General features: G+C 44.3%; 1 protein-coding gene across 1 annotated transcript in view; it reads left to right on the top strand.

Annotated features, from left to right (window-relative positions):
• Positions 1 to 17,793, top strand: part of DNAH3 (dynein axonemal heavy chain 3) — a 594,186-nt gene that overhangs the window by 169,273 nt on the left and 407,120 nt on the right. The window contains exons 19-20 of the mRNA XM_075319752.1: positions 333 to 424; positions 12,509 to 12,623. Of these exons, the coding sequence (XP_075175867.1) occupies positions 333 to 424; positions 12,509 to 12,623 (207 nt within the window). The remainder of the gene's footprint in view (positions 1 to 332; positions 425 to 12,508; positions 12,624 to 17,793) is intronic.

Here is a 17,793-nt window from a genome sequence, read left to right as displayed (position 1 = left end):
TTTTATATGTAATATTTGACATAGATCCATTAAACATAGATACTATATGGACGGTGTCAGTATAGCATCTGTCTTTTTACATGTCCATTGAGTTTAATGTGGGAAAAAGGAAGAGACACGCTTAGTCTATGTGGAAAGTTCTTATACATTAATCCGCTTACATTGACCCGTGTGTAATCTGTTTTTCTCACTGACAGAAGACGGACATGCTTGTCATAATAAGGCCTTAGGCTACTTTTCCGGTTCTCAAGTATTAGCAGACTAAGTCTGTGTTTCGCTAGCCTTGTCTCATTCTAATTTTTCCAAACATGTTTGATTTTTTTTCTTCTCAGATCGGTGAAATAGTAGGATTTGATATAACCCCAGAACCTAATACATCACTCATTAGCATGCTGGAATATGGACTATCAAAGTACATAGAAAAGTAAGAAATGATATTGATGCCTTCACTTAAATTAGAGGTTGTTACATGATATATAACCAGCTCTTTGTGCATGTGTCTTTTTGAGTAATGTACAGTATATTGTCAATAGCTCAAAGCACAGAGGTCTCCAAAGTGACAGAATCAAGTCATCAACATAAAGGTCCTGTCCCCTACGATAATCCTAATCCTCACCACTTTGCTTTCTTTTCAGGGTTTAAGAGATATAGGCGCAATAGCCAACACATACAACATCGTGAAAATGGTCAACATTAATGGATTCCCCTGCGAAGATTAAAGAAGGTTGAGTTAAAAGGGTTGTCTGAGACTTCAACTTTGATGACCTATCTTTAGGTTAGATCATCAAGGTCTAATTGGTGTGGGCAGGGCTGCCACTAGGAATTTCAGAGCCTCTTGCTCTGCTTCACTGACCTTGTTTCCGCCACATGGCTAATTTGCATGTGATGACTAAAGGCCGCTTTACACGCTGCGACATCACTATCGATGTAGCTAGCGATCACACCCGCCCCCGTCGTTTGTGCTTCACGGGCAAATCGCTGCCCGTGGCGAACAATATCGCCGGTACGCATCACACCAACTTACCTTTCTAACGACGTCGCTGTGGCCGGCGAACAACCTCTTTTTTAAGGGGCGGTTCGTGCGGTGTCACAGCGACGTCATACAGCGGCCCACCAATAGAAGCGGAAGGGCGGAGAGCAGCTGCATTAACGACGCACCCACCTCGTTGCCGGAGGACGCAGGAACGCTGTTGTTCGTCGTTCCCGGGGTGTCACATGTAGCGATGTGTGCTGCCTCAGGAACGACGAACAACCTGCGTCCAGAACGAGCAACGATATTTGGGAAATGAACGACGTGTCAACAATCAACGATTTGGTGAGTATTTCTGATCGTTAGCGGACACTCGTAGGTGTCACACGCAACGTCGCTAACGAGGCCAGATGTGCGTCACGAATTCCGTGACCCCAGCGATATCTCATTAGTGATATCGTTGCGTGTAAAGTGGCCTTTAGAATGGCTTTGCATGCAAATTAGCTGTGTGCAGCGGCTGAAGCGACACTACAGGGCCCCTCTGTTGCGATTATGACTGAGATCCAGCCCTGGGCTTCATAAAGCTAAGTAATTATACCTGGCCTGGCCGAGCCATAACACAGCAATAAAACACCGGTAGGAAATAAATGATCAACAGGGATCTTTCCACACCACACAGGAAAGCACTCGACAGATCACCAGGCTCTGTATCACTACAATAGGGAGCCGATGCTGAAGCAACGCTCTATATTCGGCGAAGAGGAACTGGATCCAGCACATTATAAAGAGTGAAGGTGGCTGTAAGGCTGGTTTCACATCAGCTCAATGCAATGACAATGGACTTGCCGCTACATGCGTTTGCGTGCGGCAGTGTGCGGATCCGTTGAGTTGCAGTTTTTTACCTTTTATGAAAAAACGCAACATGTTGGGCGCCGGATCCGGTTTTCACAGTTGCTGTTGTATGCGGCTTGAAATTTCCGTTTTGATGTACAAAACATGGCCTGAAACATGGGATCTCTCTCTCTCTCGATGGAGAGCAGAGAAGCTAAAACAGCCGACGCCCGAGTCAGGCTAAGCAACTAACACACCTCAGGTTGTTTGTCACTCTGTGGTGTGAATAGAGTCCAATGATGCCAAGACACCCAGCGAGTGCAAAGCTGAACACCGCTTGACAGATGAGAACTTAGGAAAATCAATCTGGATCAAATAATCATGAAGTCCTTATCGGAACAATATAACTGGGTATTTGCATAGAAGTCCTTAAACCTGTTAACAATATCAAATGAAGCCAAAAATGAATCCCATTTTGGTTAAATACTACTTGCTGGAGAGGTCTGATTATCTGGGAAAGGAATTTTCTAAATTGATTACCTAATTCAAAATATGTATGCTTTCTCAAGCTCTTCTTGGAGATTAAGTATTTTCTTCCAAATCATAACCAAGTCTGCATTGACGCATCCATAGGGTTCTTCACATAAGCTGACTTGAGAGCTCAACTATTGGACATTAGTTCTACTTGTCGAAGAGTCCCTTTTAATAAACGGTTTGGTAAAATTGACGCATCCTTTTGAATTGAACAATATTTTCTTGTTCTCAAGGAGCACAGTTTAAGACTCTTATAAACCAGGCATAGCTCCCTTAGAAATCTGTATGAAAATTAGCACCAGTCCGAAAGGAAAAAACGCCCCTCTAATGCCTCCTATAGGTTCCTACCCAGTGTCTGACCCGGCCGTGAATCATTACCAGCGATTTTATGCAATGACTGAGACTGGGACCTCAATCATTATATCGCACCATTCCCAAGATCCTACAACCATCTATTAAGGGCCCTGTGTCAGAAACACAGATGTACTGGTGTAGCAGGCCAATATAATCCCTTCCCAGATTAAGCCCAGGTATAGGTGGCTCAGACCAGAGTATACCCCAGGGATTAACTGTCCTAGGCCAAACTATACCCCGAGGTGTAAAATGGCCTAGGCCTAACTATACCCCTCCAGACCACAATATACCCATCTAACATGGAACCCGGGTATAGGCCTGGCCCAGTCCACATTATGCCTCAGGGAATAAACTCTATATCCGGAGGTGTAAAATGAACTGACAGTAGATGTGCTGTCCCATCAGTGTATTATGAACAGTCATGTTTTTCTGGTTAAAGTAGCAAATGTCTATGTGTTTTCGAGTTTTAAGATGTAAGTTCATTAGCTTTCTCACTTAAAACGAATCCGTAAGCAAGTTTTTGCTACCTCATCTGAGAGCAGTATGATGTTAGGCAAAGAGGTCCTGAATTAAATTATATATCACTTAGATTAGTGGCTGCAGCTGTTCTCACACGGTGAATGATTTTAGATTTTGTAGGAGAGCTCTTGGAGCTACCCCTACCCACACCAGACTCTCAGTGTACATTTCCATAGACAGAAGAGGGCGGAGTCAGGCTATGCTCTGCTGAGACCCACTAATAATAAAGATAAGAGGTTTAAACTAACATTGCAAGTAAACAAAAGCAGACTATGAGATAAGACACTCAGGGCTGAATTCTCTGTGTTAACTCTTACAGCATGCTGTCTTTAGATTACATTGCAGAAACCTGCTGACAGAATCCCTTTAACTTACCAGACATAGCTGAATCCCCAATAAAATGTTGAAGAATTTTGTAATTCTTGTGTATATCACTCAGTGCTACTGATGGGGGTATAATATGACCCGAGGGTTATATTTTGACCTAGGCCAATTTATACCCCAGAGTATAATCTAGGCTAGGCCACTTTAACCCCAGGTATAATCTGGACTGTGGGTGTACTCTGGCCTGTTACACTGGCAGTCACAACATTCAAATCCCAATTGGGGGAGGGTTATAAAAAAATACCAAATTTTCAAATATTAAAAAAATGCCTCAATTAAAAATATGGAGTAAGAAGCAATGATTAAAAAATAGACTGATTTTTATGGGATGAGAACTACTGTATGTGTTTTCCATTTCTTTCTAACAAAGTCTTCTTGCTTTACAAACAGGAGGGATGGGAACAGAAAGTAGGGCATCCTCTGGGAATGAAAATTCTCTGCAGCCCAGCTACAGGGTCCAGATTTTTAGGAACATCTATGAGGAATTTGTTTCACTGGCAGCTATTTTCCATTTAGATATCAATATCCCTCCACTTTATAACAAGTTATATGTCTGAAGTAGTTGTACAAACATTTTCAAAAATTACTGTAAAAAAAAAAGCTTTGTGAACTGAGGGTAGAGATAGGCGAACCTGCAGATATTCGGGTTCAGCGCGTCCAACTGGATTTTAAAAAAGAACGATTCGGGACTGGACTTGAACCCGAACATATGCCAAGACGCCCATCCCCATATAAGTCTATGTGGACCCGAACATGGTGCTTTAAAACGGTGATAGAAAGGGCTAGGGGGATTAGAGCAAGCATGCTATACTTACCGAGTCTCCCGCATGGCTGGAACACTACTTTCAGGTCCGCTCATTAATCCTCATATATATTTACTGCTTCCCCCGCCCACCGACAGTCCCTGGTTTGTGATTGGTTGCAGTCAGATTGCACCCCCACCCTGTGTGACAGCGTGTGTGATTGATTGGAATCACACACGCTGTCTGCTTCTCTATAGTGGCGAAAAAGCAAATAAATAAATAAAAAAATTGGCTTAGTGTCCTCCCATATTGTGATACCCAGCACAAAAAAAGCACATGGCTACAGGCTGCAGCCCCCAGCCGTGCACTTATCTTGGCTGTGTATCAAAATAAGAGGGAGCCTATGCGTTTTTTTTTCAATTAATTAAAAAAATCATTTTAAAAACTGGCTTGTGGTTCACACCTATTTTGATACACAACCATGATAAAACCAACAGCTGGGAGGTGGTATTCTCAGGCTGGGGAGACCCATGGTTATTGGGCCCCCCAGGCTAAAAATAGCAGCCTGCAGCCACCCAGAATTTTCTCTTCCATTAGATGCCACAATCACGGCCAGCGCTTTACCCAGCTCATCCCAATTGCCCTGGTGCAGTAGCAATCGGGATAATATAAGGGGTTAATGACAACTCACAGCTGCCACTAAGCCCTAGATTAGTAATGGGAGGCAAAAAATACTCTGGTGTCTGGCTATGGTCCCCGACCAGATCATCAGAGTAGTCTGGCTCTACTCCTGGCCGGCTCTTAACAGCAAAGCCGCAGGTGATTGACAGATCTCTCCTTTTGTACACACAAGGGAAAGACCTGTCAATCATCTGGAGCTACACTGGGAAGAGCCAGTTGGTAGCAGAACCAGACTCATTTGGTCTTCAACTATGGTCGCTACCCAGATCTTCAAGCTATATTTTCTCTAAAATGTCAGAGTTTCAGAGAGTAATACAAGTATACCTGCAATCAAACTGCCAGGCCCTGATTCATTCTGCTCGCAGCTCCATGTGTAAACGGGCCGATTGGCTGCAGCTTGTATAGATTTATAGTCCTGCAGTACCATGAGAGCCACAAGTTGCAGAGCGCCAGATCTCATGCCGCTCATGGTTATAAGGGGATAACACATGTAATTGCCTAACTGATTGGGGATTATCAGATCTAACACTTATTAGATCTAACACTTTCTCCGCTTTTACGCCTTGAACCGTGGAGTATGTTACAAAGCAATTATCTCCCATGCTCTCTGGAATCACCAGAACTGTGAATACGATTTCTGATTAGCTGGAGTGCCCCCACGTCATCTAACGTGTTTCGCTGTCATTATTTTTCTCCACAGGGAATTTTTCACTAGAATGCAAATTTTAATTTCACAAACAAAAAGTAAACGCCACATGTTGCATGGGGAAGAATTACAGAACTGAGAAGAATTAAAGAACTGAGAAGAGCTTCTCAAGCTGCTGTTTAAATTAGCTTCTAACGTTAAGGAGATTTTATATATATATATATATATATATATATATATATATATATATATATATATATATATATAAAAGTATTTATTCAGCCACCAATTGTGCAAGTTTTCCCACTTATAAAGATGAGGTCGGCCTGTAATTGACATCATAGGTGACCACACCCATGACAAAATGAGAAAACAAATCCAGAAAATCACTGTTTCTGATTTGGCAAGATTTTATTGCAAATTATGATGGAAAATAAGTGTTTGGTCAATAACAAAAGTTCTCAATATTTTGTTATATATCCTTTGTTGGCAATGACAGAGGTCAAACGTTTTCTGTAAGTCTTCAGAAGGTTAGCACATACTGTTGGTGGTATGTTGGCCCATTGCTCCATGTAGATCTCCTCTACAGCAATGATGTTTTGGGCCTGTCGCTGGGCAACACGGATGTTCAACGCCCTCCAACGTTTTCCAATGGGGTTGAGATCTGGAGACTGGCTAGGCCAGTGCAGGACCTTCATATGCTTCTTGAGAAGCCACTCCTTTGTTGCCCTGGCGGTGTGCTTGGGATCATTATCATGCTGAAAGAACCAACCACGTTTCATCTTCAATGCCCTTGCTAATGGAAGGACGTTTGCACTCAAAATCTCACGATACGTGGCCCCATTCATTCTTTCATGTACCCGGATCAGTTGTCCTTGTCCCTATATAAGTACATAACATTACCAATAGTTCAGATGTGTAACGGTACCACGGCCTCCCACAAACACACTGACGCGTGTTCCTGGACGAAGCACGTTTAGGTGCGAAACGCGCGTCAGTGTGTTTGTGGGAGGCCGTGGTACCGTTACACATCTGAACTATGGGTAATGTTATTTACTTAAATGATAACATTGTAGATGCTTCCCTCTATAACTATGTGTACATTACTCTTTACTTGTTACTTGTTACAGAGAGGGATTGTAGATATAAGTTGTTTCCTCAGACATAGAATGATATAATTAATTGCCTATATATGGAAGTTCAGTAACATTAATAACAAGTGCCAGGTGTCTCCCATTTATTCCATCCATATTTTTTGGGCTGATCCATTCATTGTTATGTAATTATACAGTTAGGTCCAGAAATATTTGGACAGTGACACAAGTTTTGTTATTTTAGCTGTTTACAAAAACATGTTCAGAAATACAATTATATATATAATATGGGCTGAAAGTGCACACTCCCAGCTGCAATATGAGAGTTTTCACATCCAAATCGGAGAAAGGGTTTAGGAATCATAGCTCTGTAATGCATAGCCTCCTCTTTTTAAAGGGACCAAAAGTAATTGGACAAGGGACTCTAAGGGCTGCAATTAACTCTGAAGGTGTCTCCCTCGTTAACCTGTAATCAATGAAGTAGTTAAAAGGTCTGGGGTTGATTACAGGTGTGTGGTTTTGCATTTGGAAGCTGTTGCTGTGACCAGACAACATGCGGTCTAAGGACCTCTCAATTAAGGTGAAGCAGAACATCCTGAGGCTGAAAAAAAAAGAAAAAATCCATCAGAGAGATAGCAGACATGCTTGGAGTAGCAAAATCAACAGTCGGGTACATTCTGAGAAAAAAGGAATTGACTGGTGAGCTTGGGAACTCAAAAAGGCCTGGGCGTCCACGGATGACAACAGTGGTGGATGATCGCCGCATACTTTCTTTGGTGAAGAAGAACCCATTCACAACATCAACTGAAGTCCAGAACACTCTCAGTGAAGTAGGTGTATCTGTCTCTAAGTCAACAGTAAAGAGAAGACTCCATGAAAGTAAATACAAAGGGTTCACATCTAAATGCAAACCATTCATCAATTCCAAAAATAGACAGGCCAGAGTTAAATTTGCTGAAAAACACCTCATGAAGCCAGCTCAGTTCTGGAAAAGTATTCTATGGACAGATGAGACAAAGAACAACCTGTACCAGAATGATGGGAAGAAAAAAGTTTGGAGAAGAAAGGAAACGGCACATGATCCAAGGCACACCACATCCTCTGTAAAACATGGTGGAGGCAACGTGATGGCATGGGCATGCATGGCTTTTAATGGCACTGGGTCACTTGTGTTTATTGATGACGTAACAGCAGACAAGAGTAGCCGGATGAATTCTGAAGTGTACCGGGATATACTTTCAGCCCAGATTCAGCCAAATGCCGCAAAGTTGATCGGACGGCGCTTCATAGTACAGATGGACAATGACCCCAAGCATACAGCCAAAGCTACCCAGGAGTGCATGAGTGCAAAAAAGTGGAACATTCTGCAATGGCCAAGTCAATCACCAGATCTTGACCCAATTGAGCATGCATTTCACTTGCTCAAATCCAGACTTAAGACGGAAAGACCCACAAACAAGCAAGACCTGAAGGCTGCAGCTGTAAAGGCCTGGAAAAGCATTAAGAAGGAGGAAACCCAGCGTTTGGTGATGTCCATGGGTTCCAGACTTAAGGCAGTGATTGCCTCCAAAGGATTCGCAACAAAATATTGAAAATAAAAATATTTTGTTTGGGTTTGGTTTATTTGTCCAATTACTTTTGACCTCCTAAAATGTGGAGTGTTTGTAAAGAAATGTGTATAATTCCTACAATTTCTATCAGATATTTTTGTTCAAACCTTCAAATTGAACGTTACAATCTGCACTTGAATTCTGTTGTAGAGGTTTCATTTCAAATCCAATGTGGTGGCATGCAGAGCCCAACTCGCGAAAATTGTGTCACTGTCCAAATATTTCTGGACCTAACTGTATGTAATGTATAATAAAGATGTTTATCGAATTATACACATTGGCTTGCATATAATTTTTTGGTGTGTATATGGTTTTTGTGCAATAGAGCCATCCATACTTACAGTTAGGTCCAGAAATATTTGGACAGTGACACAATTTTCGCGAGTTGGGCTCTGCATGCCACCACATTGGATTTGAAATGAAACCTCTACAACAGAATTCAAGTGCAGATTGTAACGTTCAATTTGAAGGTTTGAACAAAAATATCTGATAGAAATTGTAGGAATTGTACACATTTCTTTACAAACACTCCACATTTTAGGAGGTCAAAAGTAATTGGACAAATAAACCAAACCCAAACAAAATATTTTTATTTTCAATATTTTGTTGCGAATCCTTTGGAGGCAATCACTGCCTTAAGTCTGGAACCCATGGACATCACCAAACGCTGGGTTTCCTCCTTCTTAATGCTTTGCCAGGCCTTTACAGCCGCAGCCTTCAGGTCTTGCTTGTTTGTGGGTCTTTCCGTCTTAAGTCTGGATTTCAGCAAGTGAAATGCATGCTCAATTGGGTTAAAATCTGGTGATTGACTTGGCCATTGCAGAATGTTCCACTTTTTTGCACTCATGAACTCCTGGGTAGCTTTGGCTGTATGCTTGGGGTCATTGTCCATCTGTACTATGAAGCGCCGTCCGATCAACTTTGCGGCATTTGGCTGAATCTGGGCTGAACGTATATCCCGGTACACTTCAGAATTCATCCGGCTACTCTTGTCTGCTGTTATGTCATCAATAAACACAAGTGACCCAGTGCCATTGAAAGCCATGCATGCCCATGCCATCACGTTGCCTCCACCATGTTTTACTGAGGATGTGGTGTGCCTTGGATCATGTGCCGTTCCCTTTCTTCTCCAAACTTTTTTCTTCCCATCATTCTGGTACAGGTTGATCTTGGTCTCATCTGTCCATAGAATACTTTTCCAGAACTGAGCTGGCTTCATGAGGTGTTTTTCAGCAAATTTAACTCTGGCCTGTCTATTTTTGGAATTGATGAATGGTTTGCATCTAGATGTGAACCCTTTGTATTTACTTTCATGGAGTCTTCTCTTTACTGTTGACTTAGAGACAGATACACCTACTTCACTGACAGTGTTCTGGACTTCAGTTGATGTTGTGAATGGGTTCTTCTTCATCAAAGAAAGTATACGGCGATCATCCACCACTGTTGTCATCCGTGGATGCCCAGGCCTTTTTGAGTTCCCAAGCTCACCAGTCAATTCCTTTTTTCTCAGAATGTACCCGACTGTTGATTTTGCTACTCCAAGCATGTCTGCTATCTCTCTGATGGATGTTTTCTTTTTTTTCAGCCTCAGGATGTTCTGCTTCACCTCAATTGAGAGTTCCTTAGACCGCATGTTGTCTGGTCACAGCAACAGCTTCCAAATGCAAAACCACACACCTGTAATCAACCCCAGACCTTTTAACTACTTCATTGATTACAGGTTAACAAGGGAGACACCTTCAGAGTTAATTGCAGCCCTTAGAGTCCCTTGTCCAATTACTTTTGGTCCCTTTAAAAAGAGGAGGCTATGCATTACAGAGCTATGATTCCTAAACCCTTTCTCCGATTTGGATGTGAAAACTCTCATATTGCAGCTGGGAGTGTGCACTTTCAGCCCATATTATATATATAATTGTACTTCTGAACATGTTTTTGTAAACAGCTAAAATAACAAAACTTGTGTCACTGTCCAAATATTTCTGGACCTAACTGTATATTGTGGTTTTTGGTGTTATTGATGGTAGCCTTTGTTACGGTGGTCCCAGCTCTATGCAGGTTATTCACTAGGTCCCCCCGTGTGGTTTTGGGATTTTTGCTCACTGTTCTTGTGATGATTTTGACTCCACGGAGTGAGATCTTGCATGGAGCCCCAGATTGAGGGAGATTATCAGTGGTCTTGTATGTCTTCCATTTTCTTATTATTGATCCCACGGTGGATTTCATCACACCAAGCTGTTTGCCTATTGCAGATTCAATCTTCCTTGCCTGGTGCAGGGCTTCAATTTTGTTTCTGGTGTCCTTCGACAGCTCTTTGGTCTTCACGATAGTGGAGTTTGGAGTGTGACTGTTTGAAGTTGTGGACAGGTGTCTTTTATACTGATAACAAGTTCAAACAGGTGCTCTTACTACAGGTAATGAGTGGAGGACAGAGGAGCCTCTTAAAGAAGACATTTCAGGTCTGTGAGAGCCAGAAATCTTGCATGTTTTTAGGTGACTAAATACTTATTTTCCACCATAATTTGCAAAAACATAAACCTTTCCAAATCAGACCAGGTGATTTTCTGGATTTGTTCTTTCATTTTGTCTCGCATAGTTGTGGTCTACCTATGATGTCAAGTACAGGCCTCTCTCATCTTTTTAAGAGGGAGAACTTGCACAATTGGTGGCTGACTAAATACTTTTGTTCCACACTGTGTATGCACTGCATATATATATATATATATATATATATATATATATAGACACATACATATACATTTTGTTCAGTTTTGGTTTCATCTGACCAGAGCACTTTCTTCCACATGTTTGGTGTCTCCCACATGGCTTGTGGCAAGCTTTGAACAACACTTTTTATGGATATCTTTGAGAAATGGTTTTCTTCTTGCCACTCTTCCATAAAGGCCAGATTTGTGCAGTTTACGACTGATTGTTGATTGATGACTCTCCCACCTCAGCTGTAGATCTCTGCAGTTCATCCAGAGTGATCATGGGCCTCTTGGCTGCATCTCTGATCAGTCTTCTCCTTGGTTGAGATGAAAGATTGGATGGACGGCCGGGTCTTGGTAGATTTGCAGTAGTATGATACTCCTTCCATTTCAATATGATCGCTTGCACAGTGCTTCTTGAGATGTTTAAAGTTGTGGAAATATTTTTGTAACCAAATCCAAATTTAAACTTCTCCACAACAGTATCACGGACCTGCCTGTTGTGTTCCTTGGTCTTCATGATGCTCTCTGTGCTTTAAACAGAACACGGAGACTATCACAGAGCAGGTGCATTTATACGGAGACTTGATTATATTTATCATCATCAGTCATTTAGGACAACATTGGATCATTCAGAGATCCTCAATGAACTTCTGGAGTAAGTTTGCTGCACTGAAAGTAAAGGGAATGAATAATATTGCACGCCCCAATTTTCAGTTTATTCTTTTTTTAAAAAAGTTTAAAATAAGCAATAAATTTCACTCAACTTCACAATTGTGTCCCACTTGTTGTTGATTCTTCACCATAACATTAAAATTTGTATCTTTATGTTTGAAGCCTGAAATGTAGGAAAAGGTTGAAAAATTCAAGGGGGCAGAATACTTTCGCAAGGCACTGTAAATATATACTGTATATATTACTATGCAGTCTTATGCTAAAGTTTGAGAACCCCTTTAGATGAAAGGATCCCTCAGTTTATTCCATCTCCATTTGAATCTGAAGGAACTCAATTCCCCTGCAGCGCCTCCACAGGGGAAATAAAGTATTACACCATTGAAATCAATAGAAGGCCAGATTATTGCACAGACACAGATTTACCAGAGCTAGAGAAGATTTTTATTGCTGTTTCTGTTTTAATTACAAATTTCCTATTGGTGTATTTGCAGTTTCTAAATTAGAAAACCTTTGTAATTAAAAGTAGTTAATCTCTCGGACAGTTTGATGTCGTTTATGATAACTTCGGTAAATGAGCAGTAATGGTGCATGATATGTAGATGAAATATTTATTATTTAGTATTTTCTATGCAGAAATTGTATTACTTGTACTGATAAGGATTTGTCCATCATTTATAACATCTCCAGTTACTGTGTATATATGTGTGTATATCTATATATATAACAGTATATGTATGTACATGAATAATTTTTGCATTGTAGGCTGGAACAGATCGGAGCATCAGCAAGCAAAGAATATTCTTTGGAGAAAGCAATGGAAAAGATGAAATCGGAGTGGTCTGCAATGATCTTCAACTTTGTCCAATATCGCGATACAGTAAGTCACAATATGTTTCACATAACCAGCTGATCGGCCCTTGTTTACTGGGCTCTTAACACAAACTAGAGACAGAGGAATCACTAAAATGATCATTCTTTCCTCATATAAAGTACATACACTGGAGAAAATAAGCTACACTTCATCTGTGACAGAATTTTAAAAAAAATCCGTAAAATCACATTGTATGATATTTAAATAATTAATTTGATTTTTATTGATGAAATAAGTATTTGATCCCCTACCAAGCAGCAACAATTCCGTGTCTCTCAGACCTGTTATTTTTTCTTTAAGAAAGTCTAACTCAGCACTCATTACCTGTATTATTTGTACCTGTTTGAAACCGTTACCTGTATAATAGACACCTGTCCACACACAATCAATCACACTCCAACCTCTCCACCATGGCAAAGACCAAAGAGCTGTCTAAAGACACCAGGGACAAAATTGTAAACTTGCATAAGGCTGGGATGGACTACAGGATAGTAGGCAAGCAGCTTGGTGAGAAGGCAACAACCGTTGGCACAATTATTAGAAACTGGTAGAAACACAAGATGACTGTCAATCTTACTCGGTCAGGGTTTACATGCAAGATCTTGTGGGGTAAAGATGATTCTGAGAAAGGGCAAGAAGCAGCCCAGACAAAACAAATAGACGGTCCGGCACCACTGACTCCAACGAGAGCTATTTAATCAGCAACGGCCAAAAAAACTGGGAAGGAGAGCTAAGAACCATCAAACCGGGGTTGCCAGGCCAAAACGGAGCAGTGAGTACAAATTCAAATATATAGAGAGAAGAGGTGCACTCACCCGTGAAGATCAAAATAGGTTCCTTTATTGCACCGCCCCGCAGGCTCGGCCGGCTGCCAAGCCGCTCGGATCCGTGCTTGTCGGTGGGTGGCTTGAGCTTTCCACGGGCCCGGGGGTCACGTCGCTCTGAAATGGGGGGTGTGGCGCTACACGCCGGAACCTCGGTGGGGAGATCCACGGCCGGAGCCGCGGTGGTTTGTAGGAGATTTAAGTTTGTGATGCCACCCACGGGTTGTGGTGATTAGATGGACACCACCGCTGCCGTTGACTAGGCCTCCCAGGGACGGTGTTGCGCAAGCTGGTGTTGACCCCCTCCGTGGGTAGGGGAGTGATGGTACGGGGGCCCGAGGGAGGCGCTGAGGCGGGGGAATGGATGGTGCTGGCGTGTCGGTGCCGTGTGGCACGGCGCGCGGCCCGAAGGCACTGGTGTACTCACTATGATAAAACACACTGGAGTCTCTGGTAAACCAAACGGGATGATGAACGGTGCCCGCAGCCGGCTGCAGCTTCCCCTTAACAGGTTGGTGTTTTCCGCCTTTCTCCTGCACCTCTTTAATGTGAACGTTATGACTCCTATGCCTAAGCAACGGTAGTCCGCTCCCCGGCTTGCTGGGTGTCGGGAGAGCCCTGTTTGCCCGCAGACGCTGGCCCCTTGGGTCTCTATGCCTTGGCGGTGGCTTTACCCTAATGGTTGGGCTGTTGTCTTCAGTCGGGTCTTGTGTGGGAAAGGTCCTAAAGTCCAGTCCTCAATCAGTTGATTCGACTTAACCTAGTTGTTTCTGGGCATCGTACTGGGTCTGAGTACCCCTCCTGGTGCTCCGGTTTCCAATCGGTTCCCCGGTTCTGTACTGGCGGGCCACCGCCCGACCCCAGTCCATACGATTCCACCGGCTGTAATCCCAGCTCCTGCAGGCGGCCACCACCGTCTGCCTCCTTGCCAGAGGTGACGGGGCTCCAACCCAGACACCTGGTAGACTATGGAAGGCCTGGTCACAGGTCTGCCCTTGAACTTGACTACTCCAGTCCACTGTCAAAGCTAATCTACTTAGAACTACTGTTTTTCCCACCTCCAGTTCTGTGAACTCCTCCGCCTGGCTCAACCCCCTGGTGTGGACATCAAACCTGGAGGGAAGTGACAAGGGTTTTGAAGTTTGGCTGCTGTCACCTTTTTAGGGAGGGTGTGTGTGTATGTGGGACTACCTGGGACGACCTGACTAGTCCAGGGCGTCACATTATTTCACATAAAACATACGAGGCAGAGGGAGGATGTGGGAAGCAAGGACGATAAAGAATCAGCCCAGAACTACACTGGAGGACCTGGTCAATGACCTGAAGAGAGCTGGGACCACAGTCTCAAAGATTACCGTTAGTAACACACTGTGCCGTCATGGTTTAAAATCATGCAGGGCACGCAAGGTCCTTCTGTTCATGCCAGCACATGTTCATGCCTGTTTACAGTTCACCTATAACCATCTGGATGATCCAGAGGAGGCATGGGAGAAGGTCATATGGTCAGAAGAAACCAAAATAGAACTTTTTGGTATCAGCTCCACTTGCTATATTTGGAGGAAGAAGGATGAGTACAACCCCAAGAACACCATCCCAACCGTGAAGCATGAGGGGTGCAAACATCATACTTTGGGGGTGCTTTTGTGCAAAGGGAACAGGATGACTTCACCATATTCAAGGGAAGATGGAGGGGGTCATGTCTCATGAGATTTTGGCCAACAACCTCATTCCCTCAGTAAGAACATTGCAGATGGGTCATGGCTGGGTCTTCCAGCATGACAAAGACCCGAAACACACAGCCAGGGCAACTAAGGAGTGGCTCCTTAAGAAGCATTTCAAGGTCCTGTAGTGGTCTAGCTAGTCTACAGATCTGAACCAAATAGAAAATCTTTGGAGGGAGCTGAAACTCAATGTTCCTCAGCGGAATTCCCAAAACCTGAAAGATCTGGAGACTATCTGTATAGAGGAGTGGGCCAAAATCCCTGCTGCAGTGTGTACAAACCTGGTTAAGAACTACAGGAAACATTCGACCTCTGTAACTGCAAAGAAAGGTTTCTGTACCAAATATTAAGTTCAGTTTTTCTATTGTATCAATTACTTATTTCATGCAATAAAATGCAAATTAAGTTTTTAAAAATCATACAGTGTGATTTCTGAATTTTTTATTTAGTCTGTCTGTCACAGATGAAGTGTACCTACGATAAAAATTACAGACCCCTCCATTTAACACCTATGGAGATATCTTAAAATTGCTGTTGGCCTTTGCTTCCTCAAGTGTCTCTCAGGCCTGAAACACACATCCGTGAAACACGTGCGTGTTTGGTCCGTTTCCGTGTATACTGGAGACACGGCCAAACGTGCACCAATGTTATTGTATGATAAAAGCTCCACGTGCGTTTTTGATGCATGTCCGTTTGTCCGTGTCCGTGATCCGTACCTGTGTGTGTCTCGGGTGGAGGAGGGGACGCCGCGCTCTCCCACTGCTCGGGTCCGGCTGCCGCTGCGGCTGCTGCGGCCTGCTGCCGCTGCTCGGTGGATCGAGCGATGGGCCGGATTCCGGGGACTCGAGCGGCGCTCCTCGCCCGTGAGTGAAAGGGGATTGGTTTTTGGGATAGTTTATTGTCCGTGATGCCACCCACGGTTGTGGTGATTTATTGACACCACCGCTGCTCTGTATGGGGATCCCGGGAGTGATGGTATGGAGCAGCTAGATGTTAGTCCTCCCCTCCGTGGGTAGGGGGTTGGTTGTCCCGGGGCCCAGTGATGAGGTGGGTGATGCAGGGCTTAGTGGGGTGCAGGGACGCGGGGGCAGCGCTGTGCCTTGCGGCACTGTGGTACTCACTCAGCCTGAGACGATGACACAATTCTCGGTAAAACACACGGCTGGAAAGACGGTTCCCACGGACGGCTGCACTTGCTTTTCCCCAGTAGTTGACAGTGACGGTCCCTTTTCCTGCACCTAAGATGATGATGGTTTCGATGGGTTCCCACCGGTAACCCGCTCCCCGGCTTGGATATGTGCCGGAGGAGCCCTACTTTGCCCGCAGGCGCTGGCCCTGAGAAACTGGTGCCCTGGCGCTGGCGGTGTCTCTCTGTGATGGTTGGACTGTTGTCTTCAATCGGGACTTGCTTGTTGGGAGACCCAGAGGTCCCCTTCACTAACGGATTTGGCAAATTCACGGCGACTCCTAGCCTTACCGGGATCCAAAAGGCCCCTGCCACTGGTGCTGACTGCTCTTCGTATACCGCTCCGGTACCGCCGGGCCACCACCCGTCCGCGGTCCTTCCAGCAACCTCCAAGCAGTCACCCCTGCAGACAGTCACTACCATCTGCTGACCTTGCTGTCTCAGTCCGGGGCACACACCCGGACCAGCTTCAGGCTTTCTTAACTGTTCCACTTTCTGTCCTCCTTTACCACTTCACCTCCTTCTACTTCCTCCTCCTAAACTGAACTCTCCACTTCATCTCTTCACTCCTTCACTTCCCTAGCTTAACTGCCTGGTTTTCCCGCCTCCAGGGCTGTGAACTCCTCGGTGGGCGGAGCCAACCGCCTGGCCCACCCCCTGGTGTGGACATCAGCCCCTGGAGGAAGGCAACAAGGATTTTAGGTTAGCTTTGGTGTTCCTAACTGGGGTGTAGGGTGTGGTGGTGTTATGACCTGTGACCCCTGGCTTGCCCAGGGCGTCACATTCCCCCTTAGCAAAATGCAGACCGTCCGCGGGCTGCCCGTCCAACACCGGTTTTATTTTCTGAAAAATATGTAAAAGGTAAACATAATACAACTTATGGCATCATCCCACATCGGGAGGTTCGGTACTTAAATGTTGCTAAACATTAAAACGGTTGCGGCTGCCGCTCTCTCCCACCCAAGTAACCTGGCCCTGATGCTGCCCCTAAAACCCAGGCAGCACCCCTTGACCCCAGTCCAGCACAAGTTACCCGAGCGGGATCTGTCCTTCCCCTCGAGAGGCTAGCCACCGGTTCCTGTGGTGGCTGGGCCCCAGCCTGCTCCACTGCGGGCCCCCCCCTCCAACCTGCCTCTCCGGAGGTGGTTACGGTAGCTGCACAACATATTTATTTACATCCCACTTAACGTTTGTGGCTACCCTGCGAGTTCTCAGGCCTGTTCATAGAAGTTTCTATGCAAACTTTTCAAACGGTCCCTACGGGGACAACGGTGCCGACAACGGCCGGTTTCCAATCACGGTAGACAATCAGGTTACTGTTCGGTAATCAATTTTTCATTTTTGCAAAACTTTTCAAAACACACTTTAACCACACATGTTCACTTGTGGTCCCAACGGGGACAGTGCAACGGTGCTCCGCTGCCATTACTGTGCACTTTCGTCCT

The sequence above is a fragment of the Anomaloglossus baeobatrachus genome, chromosome 7 (assembly GCF_048569485.1).
Source record: "Anomaloglossus baeobatrachus isolate aAnoBae1 chromosome 7, aAnoBae1.hap1, whole genome shotgun sequence".
In the NCBI taxonomy this organism is placed as follows: domain Eukaryota; kingdom Metazoa; phylum Chordata; class Amphibia; order Anura; family Aromobatidae; genus Anomaloglossus; species Anomaloglossus baeobatrachus.
This window is presented reverse-complemented; position numbering and strand designations above follow the sequence as displayed.